Source organism: Serinus canaria, chromosome 7 (genome assembly GCF_022539315.1).
Source record: "Serinus canaria isolate serCan28SL12 chromosome 7, serCan2020, whole genome shotgun sequence".
Taxonomy (NCBI): Eukaryota; Metazoa; Chordata; class Aves; order Passeriformes; family Fringillidae; genus Serinus; species Serinus canaria.
In genome coordinates this window covers 4,081,014-4,101,885 of record NC_066321.1, presented here as the reverse complement: position 1 = coordinate 4,101,885, position 20,872 = coordinate 4,081,014, and the positions used below count along the sequence as shown (strand labels likewise).

The following is a 20,872-nucleotide window of genomic DNA, read 5'->3' as shown; positions in this document are numbered from 1 at the left end:
TTTTAAAAACAAAATAAAGAATCACCTGAGCTCCAGCCAAAGTCTCTACATTCCACTTACCTCCTAAGAGCTCCATATGGATGCATGAAACCTGTTTCTCAGTGCTACAAAGGCAGAAATTGGTGCTGATGGATCCTGCTATATGCAGATGGTTTTCCTGATTTCATTTTTTTTTGGTACTATAAATCTTGAAGAAAGCAGATTGGATACAATTTTGGCCCAGATTTTCCATGGCAATTCAAGTGCCATTCAGAGCACTGCAGCAGATTTCCCCACCTGGCTACACAACCTGCACAAAAATGTCCCTTTTCCATTCTGTGGTGGCTTCCTACAGCTTTTGTCACCATCAAACCGGTGTCATGACCTCTGAGGGTGGGCTGAATGCCTTGCTGCCTTCAGCATTTGGGCTCCTGGGCTAGGTGAGGAGGTTTTGGTGTTACCTGCTCTGAGACCTTCTCCTAAGGTGGGTCTGCTTCAACTAGTGAATCTGAACCTCACTCTCACCAGCCCCTGAAGGGCAGAGATGGTTTCCTTGCTGTGGTAGGATCGTGTCTTCACGCCCTCAGCATGCCTCTGTCAGTCCCCCCTGCTTTGAGAAATACTATAAAAAGGTTGTTTTGGAGACTCACTACAAAACAAGCACTGCTGGCTGCTCATTTACACTGGGACTTCCTCAGTGCAGAGCTATTTTTTACCTAAAGAGGGAGTGTCACAGAGTCTTGCATCATCTTTGTCACAACTTGAAGCTCCCTGGATTGTGAACTTCCAGGCTGGCTGAGACAGGAGCAAAAGGAAATCACTTGTATTCTCATTAAGAAGGTTAGGAAATAATTTTCTGGGCCCAGATGTTCAGATATTGCAAACTGACAATGGGGCAAATCTAATCCATGCAAGAGCTGCCAGTGGAAGCAGCCAGGACATGCTGAGAAGTTTTTCAGGGCATTATTGGTTCATATTAAAGTAATCTGGAAATGTTGACATCTGGCAGAAAATAAGAACCAAAATTCATATATGCTTAAAAATTTTGACCTTTTTCTCTTAATTTGTCTATATTTTCAGCTTACTTATGAGAAAGAAATGTTTTCAGAATCAAGTAGGAAAGGTAACAGAGGTTTAAATAGATGTCTATATTCTCCAAATTATCTGCTGAGCTACTGTGTGTGTTGCATTAACTCAGGGGGTGCTCAGGTGTTTACTGAAGCATTTCTTTAATAAATTAACTTAGTTTGATGGTGCTATGGTTGGTGGTAGGTTGTTTAAGACCCATATAACTCTTCCTGCCATTGGAGAGGGACAGATATTAAACCATTCACTTGCAGTTAAGTTGGGTATTGTGGTTTACATGAATATTTCTACTGGGGTTTCCATGAATATTTCTTCCAAACCTTGTACCTGACACACTAAGGTGTGACCTTTAACAGATGAACTTGAAGGGACTTGTGGTTCCTTCTGCAAAGCATCCATCAGTTTTCAGTACACCTGCAACCTGAGATGAGGAGGAAGGGAAAACAGAAGTGAACGTGGCTTAGAGCTGAAGAGACATGCTTTGAATATGTGCTTGTTCTTTGTTTTGGGTTTCTTTGTCTGCCACACCCTGAGCAAAACCTCTTCTGTATTTGGTGCTGAATCACATAGCAGTTACTGAAAGTGCTCTTGGGCAGGACACAGCCCTGGCACCTGAACTTGTTTATTTGCTACTCAGGATGTTACAAATTCTCTTCCTTTCAGGGTGAGGAAGGAAATGACAGAGATATTTTGTGAAAGCAGTTGAAGCTCTGGGGTTCTGTCTCTGAGAGGGTTCTGTCCCCTCCATGGCTGGTGGGTTTGTCCCCAGCCTGCTGGGTGTCAGAGCTCTCAGCTTTCTGGGGTCTCCAGCTGGGGCTCAGAGCACCCATCACAGGAGGGCCCATGGCCACGCCATGGACACCCACAGCAAACACCAACAGAAGCCTCCTCAAGATGCATTTCTCTCTCAAAAATGCATTTCTAGCAAATAGTTTTGCTATGAATTAATCAATATCTTTCACCTGGGAGGGTGTCACATCAGCCTTTCCATCTCTCAGAGTTCTGGCACATGCTGCCGTTTGTGTGTTGGGCTGAGTAGTGCTGAGGTTTGATCCAGAGAGATTAATGTTTCCATTATCAGCAGTACATTGCATTCTTGGTTAATTTATTGGAAAAAACCCACCCAACAAAGCATAGTAAGGAGTAATCCAATTCTTGTGATGATTTTAGATTTAGAATTAACCCATTTAACATTTATCCATCCACCTTTAATCCATCTGCTCTTGGAGTGCCAAAGAAAGCAGAAACAGCCCAAGTGAAAGCATGTCAGTTCCTCCTCCTTCATTAATCCTAAACCCTGGAAAAGGCAAGGAGTTTTAGCAGAAGCTTAGAGGGAGTGATGTCTTCAACCCATTCTTGAATTTCTTTTGGACACTCCAGCATTAGCTCCTGCTTGAGTAGGATGCAGTCACAGACACCTGAGACATTCTTGCTGCACAGAGTTTGAATTTGAAAACTTCCTTTCTAGCTTTCATTTTCTTCTGAAGTTTGAGTCTTTTGTAAAACCTTTCTTAGAGTGGGGGTAGCTGAAAAGAGGAAATCTATTAAGATGTGGAGCAAAAATTGTATAGAATAAAAGAATGAAGTTAAATGAAGATATTTCTTACTGGAGTTGTGCCCTGCACCAAGATCCAGGTATTTAGGGAACAGTGTTGATGCAGTCTAAGGACATTTTAACTCAGGTGCACAGGACTGCAGAGGTTCATTTGAGCTGAGTGCAGCTGTTTCATCCTAAAAGGGGTTTGAGGATGCTACCTCACAAACTCAGGGGAAAATGTACTAGTGGTTAAGTATTTTTGCCCTGAACAGTGCTGGGGGCAGCTGGATGGCTGTGACTGTCTCACTATGAGTGGTGGTGTGTGCAGGTGGCTCTGCTGTGTTCCTGGTGCCATTGGCATTGACTTTGGTTGTGTAGCACATCTGTGCTGGGATACAGGTGGCTGTGGCTTCCTGGCCTGCAGAAAATGTGTACAAGGTTTCCTGGAATCACCCTGAACCACCTTAGTGACATAAAGCTTTCTGATCCCTTGCTAAAGAATTTCATTTGCAGCAAAAAAAAAAAAAAAATATATATATATATAATTAACAGAGCTTATGCTCAAACTACTTGCATCATCAAAGCAATCATGATAGGAGAATTGCAAATAGATGATCTTTAAGGCCCTTTGCAGCCCAAACCATTACATGAGTCTATGAAATTGACTTTTTTTACAGACAGCACCCTTGGTGTTTCCTTGTGCAGCCATCTCAGCTGCACGGTGTGTGTGATTTCAGATGCTATCACACAGAACAAGGGCCTTTGTCTCCTCTTTGCCACGTGGTGCTGGGGAGCAGCCTGCTGGGGCAGGCATTCCTGCTGCAGAAGAAAGCAAACTGGGGGCCCCATGAAATGCAGAAGAGGGGCTTGCTCAAAGCAAACCACAAAGAATTTCCCCTCCTGTTTCCTGCTGTAGCTCAAAAGTTTTCTCCTAGAACTGTAGGTGCTGTCTCTGCTGCATTTCACAGCAGCATCTCTTGGAAGTGCAGCACCAGGAGCTCTGCAGAGGAAAGTAGGGATGGAGTGTGGGAACAGATTAAAAGTGTCTGGAGGATTTTTTTCCTCCCTCAGATGGGAAGTGGGAGCAGTGAGAAGAAGTAAGGGAACAGCTGCAGGATCACAGCAGAAAAACTGCTGCAGATATAGATGATGGGAGATGGGGAGAGGGTGGGAGGGACTGTTTCATGTGCACAGCACAGGAAGTCAGACATCATCAGGGGAGTGGGAGGGAGGGCATCTCTCTGCCTGGGTGAAGGACAAGCCTCCTTTCTGTAGAACTATTGAGGCAGGCAGGATCAGCCAAAAAAAGAAAAAAGTGTTATTGTAAGTTTTAAATAAAAAGAGAAATAAATTCATCATAAATTCACTTTATTCTTTAATTTATTTTTAAAGTCTGAGAAGATTTAAAGCCCTTGGTGTTCAATAATCTCAGTATCTCAGTTTGACAGATGTCTTCTGTGGGATGATGGGTATATGGAACGGCAAAAAGGATTAAGACACAGCAAATGTGCATTGGAACTGCTAAGCTGAGGAGCTCTCAGATACCCTAAGAGGTTAAAACTGCTGTTGCTGCTTCACCAAAGGCTTTACAGAACTCAAGAAGACATTTTTTCTGGTGAAGGGGATGGTGCTGCTGCAGGAGCTGAGGGGCTGGAGGGCAAAGTGAGCCATGACTTACAGCTGCTCCACGTGTTCAGCAGTGCCCAACTGATTTAGAGGTAGAGGGAGATAAAACTTGTGTGTAGTTTTACTCAGTGATGAATGTGAAATGCTTCCTCCCAGTGAATCATCCAGGGGAGCTGTGGGGAGGGCACAAAGGGGCTGTCACACCCTACCCAAGCAGGCCTTGTGACGGTCCTGCCCCTGTCAAATTAAGCCCAAAATTTCTGGTGGCAAAGCTCGGAAATTTAGAACTTACAGGAAGTTTGTTTCTTTGGCTACTTGCAGAAAGCTTTCAGGTGTTTAAAAAATATTTTTCTAATACATCAGTTTGTCTTGTGGCACAAACTCTTCTACTTCTCCAGAGACTTTGGGTTGATCCAAAATTACCATCACCACATGTCTAGTTCAGGTAAGCTTGGAAAGCTTGGATGAATATCCAAATCTCTGTGAGGAGAAGTTCTGCAAAATTGAGCTGGAAGTATTTCAAGCAGCCTTACTTTGAAATTTCTGTCACTTCTGCTTCTGCTTGTATCTGTAAATACTGCAAGAATAACCTTTCCCATAGTATCTCATCACTCCAGATCTGGCAACATTAAAAGTAACAACACTTTTCTGAACATTTAGGCTATAGGAACAGATTTCTTTCAAGCACCAGGGAAAATTTGTGATTCTTATGTGATCTTCCTAGAGAAAACATTGATTTATTTATTTATTTTTTTTTTTTAAGTCTGAATTATATAGCTTTAAACGAAAAAGTTACCATGAAACAAGCATCAGGTGCAGGTGTGAAATGAGTTTGGACTGGTCAATCTTTAGGTGTCTGCAAAGCCATGGCTCTACTCTGTACTTACCTGCAGTTAGTAAAACTTTAGAATAAAGGAAGGAGGTAGAAGGAAATTTTCTTCTCCTTATGAGTAGGACAGGTCAGGAATAACCAAGCATTCTCCTCTAGCACTTATTAGGTCATATTTAGTGTTGAACCAATTAAATGCATGAATCATAAATTGTCACTAAATTTTATGCTGCTGTAAATGACTTAATGCCATTGGTCTAATGTCCAAACCATTCTACTCCTGTTGTTCAGGGCCATGGGAAGCATTGGAAGTGCTGTGCATGGGATGATACTCACAGATTGGTTTTTAAAGCTTAACCTATAGAACCCATATTATCCATCAGAAGGATTGTAGTCTAGCATGCACAGCACAGAAAATAGAGGCAGGTGTCCTGGATCAGAAGCAATCCAGAAAGAAATGAAAGGTGCTGCCAGCAGGGAGACCTAGAAGTGGCATTTTTTTTTTTTTTCCTCAGGCATGTTCTTTTACATATTCAACTGAATTTCTACTATGGACAACTGTTCCCAGAACATATGCAGGCCAAACTGTACACAAAGGATACTTTTAGCTTCAAGTTCCACTGGAAGCTGAGATAGTGAATTGACATGGGAATGGTGAAAATAGACTCCATTAGGCTATCCCATATGATATATTGGGACAGAAGAACTTTTGAAACAGCTGCTACCTTTGCTGAGACTTTCTCATGTAAGATAATTAGGAAACTAAGTGGTGCAAGAGGAGGCATGACCATATGAAGTTACTTGGTGACTTTGTTTTACCCTATTAAATGTGGTTTTGTTGTTTTCAATAATATCCCAATGACATTTCCAAGCAAGTTTTATTTGTGCAGAGAAGACCTTCAGACAGCAGGTCACGGAGCAATACAGGATTGGAGTTGGATCTGGAGTCATAAAATGTGGATGTGAAGGGTTTGTCATTGTATCCACAAAAGTTTGGAATTGTGACTCTCCTGTTCTCCTCTCTTTCTGATTCTTAGAACATTTCCAGCCAGATGGAAAAGCATTTCCAGAGGCAGCAGATCTCTGCCCCATACAGAACAAGCAGATTTTTCCTGTTTTCTTTTGTCTTCTGTCCTGCTTTTTTTTAAGGGTTTAAAAACCCTTGCATGGAAAGGTTAGAATGTATGTGTGTAGAAGGGAACAGACTCTGGGGTTGTCATCCTCTATGACATTCCAGAATAAGACAAAGGAGAACTTCAGGCCCCTTTTAAATCCTCATTGATAACCATTGCCAGTCCAGAAGAGTCACATAAATTTTCTCTCTTCATGTTTCCCTCCCTCAAAACCTGGAGAAAAATCAAGCCAAAATTTGTAAAGATTAACAATATTTCCACTGAATACATTTGGATAAGATATTTTTCTGCTACTTACTAGAAAGTGGGACTTGATATAAGCATTTTGTTATTACATTTTATCTTTTATTTACTTTTTTTAATTTTGTAGTGTGCTATTACTTGTTGAAAAAATGGAAAAAGGCTGCAGTCAGTCTTTCCATCAATAAGCCACTCACAGTTTTAGCCCATCTGTCAATGAGCAGGAAATCACTGAAGCACCAATTGTACAAGTCTATCAGGCATTGTGGGGTGCAGACTGGATTTATGAGGGTCTGTGACCTGCTGTAAGTAGAGAATAGCATATCCCCAATATGGGTGGAAAACCCTCAGGAAGGAGAAATGAAGTGCCACACTCCAACACTTCAATTCTTAGGAACTGAGTCATCAAAACACCAAACTTTATGTTCTTAGACTCAGAATTAAATAAAACCATTGCTTCTGTACAATGGGGCAAGTCTGTGTCCTTCCCTCTTGTTACAAGGTGCTTTTCCTTGCCTGATCCATAATGCAAGGAATGCTTTGTCTCCCCTCCTCAGGGGTGCTTAATGTTGCTGCGGCTCAGCTGTAATTCCATCAGCCTCAGCTGGGTCACTGGGAACTCAAAATCACAATCAGGCCTGTAAGGCCTGCCTGGAATCATCTTATCTGTGCTGCACAAGCCAGAAAGAAATGATGTTCTATGAAAACACATTTTGTTCCTACTGGATATTAGGTTGGTACATGAGAATTCTGTTGTGAGAATCATGTAGCTGCTTACCAAGAGCTGTAAAATATCGCCCTCTCTTAATACAAGAGAATAAATCAGAGAGGTTGAAATTGTCATCATGCCAAGGACCAGGCTAAAATCTCAGATAATCTCACAAAGGTTTTTCAGCCTAGAGACTTGCTTAATGCTTTACTCTGGTATTGAGTTACTACTTTGATGGTCTGCTAAGTGATAGGACTGGAGGAAATGGCTTCAAGTTGAGTCAGAGGAGGTTTATGTTGGATTTTAGGGAAAATTCCTTCACTGAGAGGGTGACCAAGCATTGGAACAGGCTGCCTAGGAAAGTGGTGGAATCACAGAGTCCAGAAGTGTTCAAAACCATGGAGATGTGATGCTCCAGGACATGGTTTAGTGATGGACCTGTCAACAGATGGTGTTTGAGGCATTTTCCAAGCTCAGTTATTCTCTGATTCTATGATTTGGGTCAAGCTGTGTTGAGAAATTTGCCTTTAGGTGCATCCTTCATAGAGACTGAATGATATACCTCAGAGCATAAAAAATTGTGAATAATGGTTCAGGCAGCTTATGCCCCACATGGTGACAGAGAAATGCTGGACAGTGAGATATGGCTCCAAACAAAGCATAAAAGATGATTTGCTCTTCTCTTTGACCACAGCAGAGAGATGGGTGACTGTACACATAAATTGGAGTGGGATATTTTTGCTTTTATTTGCAGAAAGTCAAGTATTTTCAAGTATTTATTTTAAAGTACTGGACTAAAAAAGAGAAATTACAAAGCCAGTTTTTAGAGGAGCTCCGTGATCCTTGCTGGGTGTTTTCTGTTCTGAGACACCAAAAAATTAAAAGAGGGTGTGATCATTAATGCTGATGAACATGGTTTTTGTAGAGTGCATCAACTTAGAGAGGAGATTGCAGTTTTGGGTGATAAGGGAAACTGAGCTGCTGAGTTTAGGACATTTGACATTTTACAGCAGGCTGAACCCTAAATTCTGGTGTATTGTCTATCTGGTATAAAGACACAAAAATGGGTAAAGAACCAGGCAATGGTGATGTTGTGTCATGACTGATCTCCTGCTTTGATTAAAGGTAGGAGTGATGGTTGAAATTATTCCTGCTTCCTAAGTACCTGATATTACTTTTTGCAAATGAAAAGGCATAGGAAGGTTATATCAGCGTTGTATTTTCAGTGCAATGGATTTCCCTGTTTTCCAGTACTCACATAAACTGGCTTCAGGACACTCCTGGGCACCAGCCCAGGACACTGCATCCCTCTGCAGCCTTTCCAGCACAGTGGGGATGGCTGAAATAAAATAGACACAGCAAGGTGCAGGCAGGAATAATTTAAAAAAAAAAAAATTACTGGCTATCCTCTCTCTTTACATGCATTTTTTTCATTTGTGCACCTTTATTTTCCATCATTGTTCATGTTTAAGCCCTTGCTGCCCTGAGCTGTGCCTCTGCAGAGATATGAGTGTGGCACAGGCCAAGGGCCAAACCCAGCAGCAGCACTAGGTACACAGGAGTGTTGATTTTGGTGATAAGCACTTTCACAGACACACTGACATGTTCTCCTTAACAGGAGCGCTCCAACTCACCACATCTGCCGTTCTCCTGTTTTTTACAGTTGTTAACTGCAACTTCTGCTTCCATTTTTGTGGTTTTGCAGGCTCACAGGTCTGCTGTGATGTTGAACCTAGTGCTGATTGTTATCCTCCTGTGATATTGTTGCATTAGGTTTTGTCCATGCTCTTCAAGTATTGTGTGTTCTTGAGCAGAGTACTTAAATTAGTCAATGCAACAAGGTGCACTTCAATTTTGCAGTGTTTGCACTCTGCTGTGTCGAGAACTTTCATGCTCATTATGCTTCTGATTTGACAGTGATGCAAGTCATAAGGAGAAAATGTGGGAGAAATTAAAAACTTGTTTAGAAATACTGAAAAAATATTATTTTAAAGACATAATTCTGAATAATAAATTTGAGTTCTATTAATTAGCATTTTTTTCTGCCTTTTTTTGGAGAGAAGTACCTGTTACCACTGTTTAATCATGGAAACCTAGAATGATCTGGTACAAGATGCTGCTGAATTATCCTTTGCATTCTGTCTTCTACTGTATGTAGCTGCAGGAAATGTAGCATAGATTAAGCCAAATTTTGGAAGTACTGCTATCTTCTTGTTTCTTGAAGGATTCTCTGCTTTGTAGAAAATCTACATACTGACTTTACAAGCACTGCAGCAAAAACTCAGGAAATAAAGATCTTGGCTAATACCAATCAGTTCACTCATCATAGGGGCACTGTTTGGACAAAGCAGCATGTATAAAATGGATTATAATACTGATAAATTCAAGATGAAACTCATCCTAGGTCCATGAGGTGCTGTAGGAGGGCAGTACTCACAGACTGTCATTCTGAGACAGAAACCATAGTCCAACTACAGAAGGTGTAAGAATGGTAGGGATAAGAGCAATTCACTATTTCTGTTTTTCAAAAAGCTAAAAAGTGTATTTTTACTTTTTTGATAGAAACTCTAAATAGCAACAGAAGGGTTTGCTTTCATTTTTGTTTGCTTTGTCATCTCCTTTCTCTTTTCAAAAGGACAGAAAATAATTTTTCTCCATCAAACAAAAATAATTGACATATTTTCACTGTTATCAAACAACATGATTCTGTGAAAGCTCTTATTTTAAATGAAATATTACAGAAAATCTTCTGGTGAATAGTTTTGGCAATTCCCAGCACTTTGTGGGGAAGGAGGAGATCTGATCTCCACCATTTGCTCTAATGCAATTCTCTAAACCTGGGCTGGGTTCTCAGAACTGGGATGGCTTTGCTGTCTGTGGATTTGCATCAGCAATAACCTTTCTGTTTTTCACCTCTACAACCCTCATTATTTCTACACCATGTGTTTGAAAGTCAGCTGTACATTTAGAAATTGGAGTTTTAGACTCTTTAGGAACTGTCAAATGCCACTTGAATGTTTATCAGCCAGCCCTCCCCTGTAGCTGGTGCCTGAGCTGTGGCTTAACTCAATCTGCTGCACTACAAGGTTGCTATGCTACTTGCTGGAGCAGATTTACATCCTCATGGAGCACTCCAAACACATGGACCCATCTGTGGGAAAAGTCTTTTCAAGAGTTGGCCAACTGAGGCTGCAAATTTTATTAAAGGATGAACCACTTCTTCCTTCAAAGAGGGATTTTGGCCTCCTGAAGTATCTCTGACAGGGACTGGTTGTGTAGGACTGAATTGGTTTGGCTGCTGCAGCCAAAAATGTGATCTTGTTCCTTCAGCTTGGTGGTGTTTCTTGCCCCATAAGTAAGTGATTCACCCACTCTCTAGAAATTAAATTTGTCCTTCCTCATACTTACTGTAACCTCTTTTCCCTACTCTATGAATCAGTTTTCTCTCCCTGCATCATCCATCTATCCATCCATCCATCCATCCATCCATCCATCCATCCATCCATCCATCCATCCATCCATCCATCCATCCATCCATCCATCCATCCATCCATCCATCCTCATGTCAAGGATTTTTCTTGCCCCTGACTATTTCCTCACCCTTTTCCAACCTGCCCCTTCTGTTCCACACTGCTCCAAACCAGGTATTTTCAAGAGGAATTTTGGGTGTGTGCCCTTGTTTCCCTTTTCTTAGGTTAATGTCTCAAGGTTGTCCTGCCCCTTTACTCCAGGAGCACTCTAAACAACAAGGTGGAGAGGAGGGGAAATTCTGTCTTGGTTTAATGCCTTTCTCTAGCAAATCAACCATAGGAGGTTTCAAAACTGAAATTTATATCCAGATGCTAACTGTTTGCCAAAAGGCAAATTAGATAATTATATAATGGACATGGAGTGCCTCACAAGCAGTTGCATGGGGCTTGGCAGCTCTGCCTTTCACAGGAAGCAAAACTAATTCCCCTTCAAAACAGGCCTAAACTTGGCCCTGCTGCTTCTAATAACAATTTGGAAGCACCAACTCATAAATGCAGAAGATAGGATCCTTTTTATGTTTTCTGATAGTATTTTATCTGTTTCCTGATGGTCTTCCCCTCTGTTATTTAAAAAAAAAGTTAGAACAAAAATAACAAACAATCGAGGCAGGGCAGAGTATGAGGATTACCAAATCCTCCTTGCAAATGCAAATGTGGTGCAGTTGCATTTGTGGAGCTCATATTCAGGGTGCCATCTACTGGCATGTAGGGCTGGTAACGCTGTCAGGAGCTTGCCTGCAGCTGGGACAGCAAAGGATTCCTACCTGAAAATCCTAAGGGCACCACTTTTGTACCTTTCTTCCATATTATGCCAGACCTCCTCCATATTCTGCAGGATCTCACTGTGTTTTAGACTAAGACAAATGTGATGGCGGAAATGCTCCATTTTGGGTTTTGTTGTTGTTTTCTTTTATAGTAGTTCCTGTAATTTTAGTATCTTGGAAAGCCTCCTTGTAATACTCTGATGTATGCAAATTAGCTCGAATTTCAGGAAAATCAAGCAAGGTTCAATGAGATTAGAACCAAGAGTTTCAGAAGTCTTTGCAGCCCTGCCGTTTACTGACTGTGCTCCTACTTGTGATCCAGGGCACGACTTTGTCACACTATTAAACTTTTCTATGGCACATCGTGTACTGACAACACCAGGCAGAGACTACCTAATTAAAACTCATAATGCTCCCAAGAAGGGATATGTCAGAGCTTTATAGGTGGGAGATTTCAGAAGAAAATCTGAGCAATGTGCTCCAGCCAAACATTGGATCTGTGACAGAGCCAGTGCTGCTCTCGTCTCTCGAGTCTGATCCGCTCTCCAGCCTGGAGCCTACTGAAAATCTGTTGAGAAGCAATTTTGATTTGATACCAACATGAAATACAAAATGGTTTGACTCTCCAAGTTTAGGAGGAGAGAAAAAATAATTTCCTGCTTGGAGCTGCTGCAGTCCTTACTGCCAAAATGGCAAAGTATCCCTGTGACATGGATTTGGGTGCTGACTGCTCTGAAGGGTGGTGAGAAGTGTCTTGGGGAGGGAGAACACACAGTGCTGCCCACCAAAGATCCATGGAAAGAGTTTTCTCAAGTACAATGCACCAGCTCTGCAGCAGTCATAGGCAGGCATGCTCCTGAGTAACATGAAACAGCTTTAATCTAATTTCTGTAACCTGAAGTTCACCTTCTGCGGGGATCCTTGAGTAACTGAGTCAATGAAGGGAACAGCAAATGGGCAAAAGCTTTGGTTTTGGTATGGATTTTTTGGATTAAATTCAGCATTTCTATTGTGGCACATCATATTGAGTGAGTAATGGGCTAATATTAAAGTACTTCCCTCTGTCTTTTGTCGAGAGTGCTATCATGAATGCATATAAATTCCCCTGAAGGTCCCAGCCCATGGCAGGGGAGTTGGAAATATGTGATCTTTGATGTGATTCAATCCCCCAAAAAATCTGGGGTTCTATGAAAAGCCTTCTGGACCTGGGCCAACCACTTCTAGGTGTTCCTGCTTAAACAGGTTGGCCCAGATGACCTTCCAAGGTCTCTTCCCCCCTCAGCCATTCCTACTGCATGACCTGTTGTTATCATCCCCTACATGTAGGGTAATTTCCTGAGGGATGGTTTTATCAGTGCTGGGAGGCTGAAGCTGTGGGAGCTGTGTCCTCCCACCTGCCCAGGCTGTGGTCCTGCCCAGAGATGTCCAGCAGAGCTCCCCATCTCCCCCTCCCACCTTCACACCTGGACAATGTGTTCTCTGCTCTGATGTCTTCACAGTAATTGGCTTTCTTGAAATCAAGGAATTTAATCTTTCAGAGCCTTCAGAAGTTGCCAGGATGTTGCTAGAAATAGCCATGCTCTCCAATCCAGCGTTTGGAAAATGCTGATTCTTCAACAGTTTATACTATAACTGCACCTAAATGGATTTCCATTTCCCTGGCTCCATAGTTTGGAAACCAGCTATTTCAGCTTGTGTAGTATCTCTTCCTTACACATTTTCTCATGTGGTTACACAGCAATATAAAGAGCCAGTTTTCCTGTGACTCTCAGTAGATTGCTGCACCCACGAGCTACATGTAGTAGTACGAGGGTGAGCAGGGGGGAGGAAAACAGAGCAAGTGTTGTACATCACTGTCTTGGTGTTTTCTACAGGAAATAGAAAGCAATTTTGCCTACCAAAAATGCTTTGAATAGCTAGGAGGAGTTAGTTGAGTTGTTCTAACACTAAAATGGGAGGTTGAACAGCAGCACTGTGATCACTCTAGGTCCTCTCCCCGTCCAAGGGCTTAAGATCTCGGCCATTTCTCAATTTCAGATTTAAAAAATGGACAGAGAAACAAAAATCTCATCTGTGCTGCTGGTAGGACTGTGAATATTAAGGGCTATTTTATCAGCTCCAGGACACTGCAGGGTTTCAGTGTGGCCCTGAGATGCACTTGTAGCTGGCCCGTGTGGGACTGTGGAGGTAAGATATGTTAATTGGCTTCACAGCCTGTCCTTTCCCTTTGCAAGATTTAAAATGTGTCGTGTGAGCAGGGCCAAAGACAAAGTGGAGTGGCTGCCAGCTGGACGTGGCAGAGGCTTGCAGGGAGATTACACCATGGAGGAGAATGGCTTTTGAGATAAGGATAATCTTTTACATAAACTAACTCTTCCAAGGCAGTTTGGATGGGAGGGTGATAAGGACAATAATAAAACTGCAGGCTGACACAGCTGATAGTTATCCTGGTGTTCAAAGATGATCAAGATCTTGCCAGCAAGACAACTCAGCTTCTTCTCCTGACTGCAGTGACACAGACCTGGCATTGAAACGTTTTTGTATGAGGAGTCCCTAGATTAATGCTCTTATTTCACATTCTTCAGGTCAACCCAGCAACCATGGAAAGGTCTTCAACTTCTGATACAGCCTCTGAAAAGCCTAATCCTTCCCACCATAGCACGGGGGCTGTTCAAATGAGGATCAAAAATTCCAACAGTCACCACGACAGGCTGAGCCAAAGCAAATCTATGATTCTCTCTGAGAATGTGAAAGTCGCCGAGCCTGTAAGTAAAACACTCCTAATATTTTCTCAGTCTTCCAATTTTTTAAGATCTCCAGATTTATTTTATGCTTGTTAAAACACTAGTTCCATTATCATCCTTTGAAAGAAGGGATCTAAAGTCACTAATACATTTTTAGAAGTATCTCTAGGCATTGGGATAAAAATTTTCCTTCATGAAATACAGAATTTGGCTTTGGTGGCCATGATCATAACAGCTACTCATCATTTCAACTCTCAGTTGTAACATCACTTAAGTAAGGCTTAAGTAAGTAGAGAGTAGCCCTTCCAGTTCTAGACACATATCACAGTTTCTCAAAAGGCAAACTTCAAAAGTGGACAGAAGAAAACAAATGGAAATTTCAAACTCTGCAAATAACTTTGTAATAAAAAAAGGTCTTGCTCTGAGACTGAATGGATTGTACAAAAATCAGACACTGAATGTATGCTGTTATTCCAATAGCAAACAGAGTCAAAGGAGTTGAGTTGGTTTTTTATCCATTAGCATTTTTTTTTAAATTAAATAGTTGGTGATGAACTCTATTGCCAGTTGCATCCCTGCCCCTGTACTCCTTGTGAGCTACTAAACAAACTGATTGGTATGAGTCTCCCCTGGTTAATTTTCTTCCATAATGGTGGCAACTTGCAGCTGAGGCCATATGATGTTACAAAATTATTTATGCAATGTTAGCCACTTTTTTGGACTCCAGATCCATTTTGTTCTCAGAGAATGCAAATGAGGGGGAAAACTCTGTTAGCTGGGGACAGAGTCCCAGATCTCAGCCACTTCTCACAACCATGCCAACCATTATTTTTTTTGCTGTTGATGTAATGGATTCCTATGAAATATTCAGCTTTTTGACAAAGTTATTAAATGGAGGAAAGCCACAAGACCTTCAGTATTTCCTTTTTACTCAAAATTAAACCTCAGAATTTAGTCTTATTTAGAAATATGTTGTTCTAGTGATGAATTTCTCTGCTGTAACTTAACTCATTTCTCCTTATATTTCTAGAGTGAAAAATCTGTTTAGATTTTAGCAGCTGATAAGATACTCATTTGCCATTTATTTAAATGGTATTCTTTGCCTCAGACACACTGCATATGTTTCCTCCTTTTATCTGACTTGCAATGCTCCTCCATCAAAAACTTTGAACCCTGCTTATAATAATTCACTGGGAATACTGTAATGTAATACCAGGAAGAACTGCACCTTTGAAAAAGTTAAAAAGTTAAGTATATTTAATGGTGCCTAACATTTTATTGGCTGTGTTTAACAAAAGGCACTAGGCTGCAGTTGTTTTTGACAAGCATGAAAACATCACAGCATGAGACTGCAAAAGGAATTATGTAGAGAAATTACAAGTGATCCATCTCTCAATGAATTATCCACCTCAATAGCCTGCAGAACTCAGCTACCAATTAACACCTACTTTATTACATGTTGGGATGTACTTAATAACTTTCATGTGTTTATGCACTATTACCTTGACTGATGCCTCTTGTACAATTAGGCATAATTGGCATATCAATATGCAAAAGTTAAAAGGATTAACCCTCTTAAAACTAATGAGCATTTCTGTATCCAGCTGCTAAATGAGACAAAATTAGCATTTTTCACTTTTGGGCAGGATTTTATCATGCAGTTTCTCATTGTTGATATTACCTTGTTACATAACTTTAGTTTGGGGGATAGTATGCTGGACTGTTACAGAGCAAGGGCTCTAAAAAGTTAAATTAGACATAAATATTCACTGCTGTATCCCAACAGCCACACCAGGTGCAATATATGTTCATTGGCTGGGAGCTGGAAAGTTGCTTTGTGTTGCATTTGTTTAGTAGCTAATTACATAAAAGCGGAATTTTACCGAGTATATGTCATTTTACCAAGCAAACTTGGCTCCGACATAATAGATTGAAAGCTTGCCATGCTACTAATTTCCTTTCTGTTTCAATTCTTTTCATCTCTTTTTGCCATGCAGAATTTTCTGACTAGATATTGACAGGCTGAAAGTGTTTGGGCGTATTTACTTAAATAAGCCTCTTAAAGTTGTTTGCTAATGCCCAAAGTAAAAGCAAAAATTCCCAAGGATGCAAATGCTTTCAACTGTGGGCTTTAAAAGCAGCGAGTTAAAGGAGCAGTGAAACACCAATTGTGTGTATCAGCCGTGTGCTGACATATCTGGGCATGGGACTTGGGAAGGATTTGGGGGAAAGTAATGCAGGGGAGTACCTCCTTTCCTTCCAAGTGTCTTGAAAAAGAAGAGTCCAGCTGACACAGGCATATATCTGTATGTATATAAATTTAATACTATTTTTAAAAAAAATCCAGGCGTTCCTCCCGTTGCACTTTTCTCCACAGTCTGCACTTCTGCATTTAGAGGCACGCAGATCCCTGCTAAAAGACACATATTAGCAGAATATTAATCAGAGCTAATTATTTTGTGCTCGAAGAAAAAAAGGATTTATCCTCATCTTTCTACTTGGAAATTTTCTGTTTTCACGGTCTGCCTCTGTTTAGATGATGGATATAATCCATGAGGCAACCATTGATTATGTTTATTTTCTATTTTACATTGACTGAGTATTTTTGTCTTATTATTGGAGAGATTTTTCTTTTGAAAAAAACTAGAAGGAGCTGAGTAAAGGATTCCATACCACCCTTTTGCTGTCTATGTTTGGTGTGTGCAATATACTTTGTTCTATTAATAAATGGGTCAAATCCTTTTTACTCAACTTGTGCAAAACCTACTGACTTTAGTGGATTAAGGCAATCAGCCTTTGGCACATTTTGAACAATCAATAGAAATATAGATTTCTAAAACTTATTTGGAAAGAGGAAATGCCCACTCTGGACAACAAATGGCATAAACCAGGCACAAAGGTAGAAAGATGAGTGATGATTTATAGAGGAGAAAAATGCCTGATTTTCCCTGAGGGATTTGCTGTAGTCTGGAGCATGTGCTGTGGTGCTTGTGAACACACCTGGGGCTATACTTTTGAAGGTGAACAGATTATTTTCTGTAGGGTGACAGGGAAGGATGTGCATCATACATCAGCAGGGCCATATGCACATATGCATTTTGTAGTGGTGCAGATGCAAATGTGGGAGGCAGGAACTAAACAAGCAAGAGATTACTGGGGGTTTATGTTATTTATTTCAATGGAAATGCCTGAGCTTTGTGCAAAGGTTGAAATTGATATTAATGTAGAGTCTAAAGAGCACAAATCACAAAGCTGGACACAGGCTGTGGCAAGTGAGGGCTCTTTCTGTGCTTAATGGTATTGTCTGAACTAGCAATGTAAATGAATATTTGCTATTTTCATCTGTTAAACCCCAGAGAAGTGCATTTTGCTTCATTCAGAGCAACTTCAAACAATGAAATGTCTTTTTTTATTGGTGTCTATATTAAGAATTAGAACCTATTTAGACATTCCAAAATGTTAATGCATTAGAGCTTTCTCTGATTAGGTTAAACAAACTGGTAGGTTTATTTATCTCCCTAATACATTATCAGAGAAATGGGAAGCAATCTTCTTTTGTTTCTTACTCCTGTGATCATAGAACACTTGCCAAAGTTATGGCTAGCCAAAAAGACAGAAATAAATTTGCTAAAAATATAAACCTTCTGTTTAGCAGAGTTTTTGAGCCATATTTTGAAATTGCAGGGCTTGTACATGTTTACTCCAAATCAAGCTTATAGTCAAGTTTGAGGCTTTGTTTGTATAGATTGTCCTGAAGTAGATCCTGATATTTAATTAAAATGACACTAAATCACATTGAATTGATAAGACTTGGCATCTCAAACAAAGGTAATTGCCCGTATTGGTTTTGTACAAAAATAGAGCTGCTTGGAAAATGTGCAGCCAACACAGACTGTCAACTCCATTTATAGATCAATATGTGAAAACCATTGATCAGGCAGGCATGTGTAACAGTAACACTTTGCATTTATTTGTTGTTTTTATACCACGTTAAGGCTTACAGGATTATCGGCTTCCAAAATATTTTGACTTCCTGGTAAATATGTTATCTGTTTAATGTTAATTGCAAGACAGTCTCCAGCCCTCTTTTAGAGTATTTTCAGTTTCATTGCTATGGGTAGTTTTAGCTCAAAAAGGGATTATTTCAATCTCTGCGAGATCATCAGAGCTTCTTTAAAGCGTAGTTTATTCAGGGAAAGTTTTTGAGGATAGCTCTTTTTTTTTTTTCTTCCCCCAGCTTACTTTTTTCTTGGAGGAAAAAGCAAATCTTGACAAAATATTTCTAAAAGCAGTAAACCTTCTCCTGATGTAGTTTTGAAAAATATTCTCTTTATTGTGATCTAATAGTGACTGCCCAGGCTTTATTCTCTGCAAATTTTGTCATCAAGCACAGGTCTGTCATTGATGCAGCCACGTTTGTCTTTATAAAAGCCAAATGCTGTGTTCCCTTCAAGGTGTGCACAAATCATGTAATAGCACTGGGGCAGATACAGAAGAATATGTGAGCTTCCCATGACAAGGGTGGGAATTGTTAATAAATGCAAGCTTACACCTTATTTGCGCCAAGTATTTCAGGGTAGGTGTGAAAGCCATGGGTCCACAAACACAGTCCAGTTTCACTTCTTGAGCATGAATATTGCTGAAAGAAAACAAGTCTGTTTAGTTACGTTAGTCATTCTCCTTTCCAGGGCAGGAAAACGAGGAATGAAATGTGTCATTTGTCCCCTCACTGTATTCAGACTGGTTTTGTGTTTTGAAAACGTAAATCTGCTCTCTGCTGAGTGTGGTGCTCACAGGCTGCCTCCTTCAGCCCTTGGCTCCAGTTTTTGACCGATTTCAGCGCTGTGTCCCTTGCTCCCTACCTGAGGAGCTGCTCTGGCTCCAGGGCAGAGGCCCTCAGGGTGCACAGATGTGCCCCTCTGTGCTCTTCTATATTCTCTATACCATAAAGTCCTCTGACTTAAAAGCTGAAAAGGGAATATTAATGCAAGATCCTATTTCAAGGCTCAGCTTACCATCAATAAGTGATTTTTCTCAGGTTTGCCTCCCAACCCTTTTACAGGACCAATATTTTTTTGTGCAGGTGTGTTTTCAGGTTCAAAACAAGCCTCTTGCTTTTATGAATAATATTTTTTTCGTTTCTATGGTCTTAAATATGCCCTGTGAGAAGTTATGCTTTATTGTATATTTACATCGTAGCACTTCAGCTGAAATAATCCCAGCTAAAAAGGAAGAAGTTAATTTTATTGTTCAACTCCCCATTTATTTCTCCTCCCCACAGTTTCACTGTACAATTTCAGCTGCGTTGCTTGACGGGCAGCATCATAATGAGATCATAGAAAAAGGAAATAACCAGCACCTATTTCTTCTTGAAAGCAAGGATAAATTCATTTCAGCTCTATTAAGGGAGTGGTGAATGTAACTGGTTTGGCTTCCTTGCTAAGCCAAACCTAAGTTCAGACAAGATATTATAGGGGTCAGAATTGCTGATTTTGACTTTTACTCAGTGTGACAGAAGGGTAGAAAAAAGGTTCAAAAACCTCCTTTTTTTTTTTTTTTTTTTTTTTGCAATCTTACATTATCTCACGCTGTGAAAATCTTTACTCTATTTACCAAGCACAAATTAGTCTTGCCAAAGGTTCTGAAAGTTTGCTACTTCGGCTTAGATCCTAAAACTTCAAAGAGAGCTGCAACTCCAAAAATTAGTGTATGTGCTCTGCCATGGCTATTTTCACTTGAACTTAGCTAAATTCGTTTATAATTTAGTGCTGATTGAACGCTGCCATAAACGTACACAAGACACATTTTTTAAAGTTAGTCCTCTGATTACTAATTTGAATAAAAAACTCTAACCTTGTTAGCATCTGGACTTATTTTCATAATAACAACCCCTTCAGAACCTACAAAGTAATGAATAATTGACAACAAATGAAATGTTTTGATAGTTGTCGGCACAAAGCATGTTTAATGTTTTGTGTTGCTTCCTAGCTAATTATGTAGATGACACATTTGTCAGACCTTGACTGCCATTAGAAACGTGTTTCCAGAGGGGAGAAAAACAGGCTATTCATAGAGTAATTAACTAGAATGCTCAATGACCTGTGAGAGATTCAAATGGCTGCCAGTTCAGACATTGTTTTGTTACAGAAGCAGAGGGGTAATTAAAATTCCAAATTACAGTGCTATGATGAAGCATTTGTTTGTTGACAGTATACTCTTACTCTAGTTTGTTAATTCTTTTTTAAATTGCTTCTAATCCATTTTATAGCTTTAGGAGCTCCGTCTTTGAATTTACTGACAACTAATATTATGGCAAATCGTTCCTCGGCGGGCTTGGCAGTTCCATGGGAGCACAAGGTGGGTGGGATGGAGTGGCTGCTCTCCCCCTGAACCGACGCACCATGTGCTGCCACCGAGACGCGGCTAACGCGGCGCATCTTGTGAAATGATATGTTCATAATTCTGCGTTAGGGAAAGATGTCTGCTCAGGGGAGGAAATGGTTCAGATCGAGCAATAATAATCAGACAAATTGAGGGGAGGTGTCCTAGAACGTTAGGGGGAAGAGCTGTGATGGGGCTGGGGCCGGGGTGACCGCGGGTTAGGTGAAGCACTTTGGGAAGGCGAGGTCCTCTCGGTGACGGAGATTTGGAGGACAATCGTCTGCTTAAAGAAATCAAGCACAAAACACGAGGAA

At 40.6% G+C, this 20,872-nt stretch overlaps 1 protein-coding gene across 1 annotated transcript in view; it reads left to right on the top strand.

Moving 5' to 3' along the window:
• The window catches only part of ARHGAP15 (Rho GTPase activating protein 15), a 320,557-nt gene that overhangs the window by 2,781 nt on the left and 296,904 nt on the right, over positions 1 to 20,872 (top strand). The window contains exon 2 of the mRNA XM_009087780.4: positions 14,019 to 14,198. Coding sequence (XP_009086028.1) covers positions 14,019 to 14,198 — 180 coding nt within the window. The remainder of the gene's footprint in view (positions 1 to 14,018; positions 14,199 to 20,872) is intronic.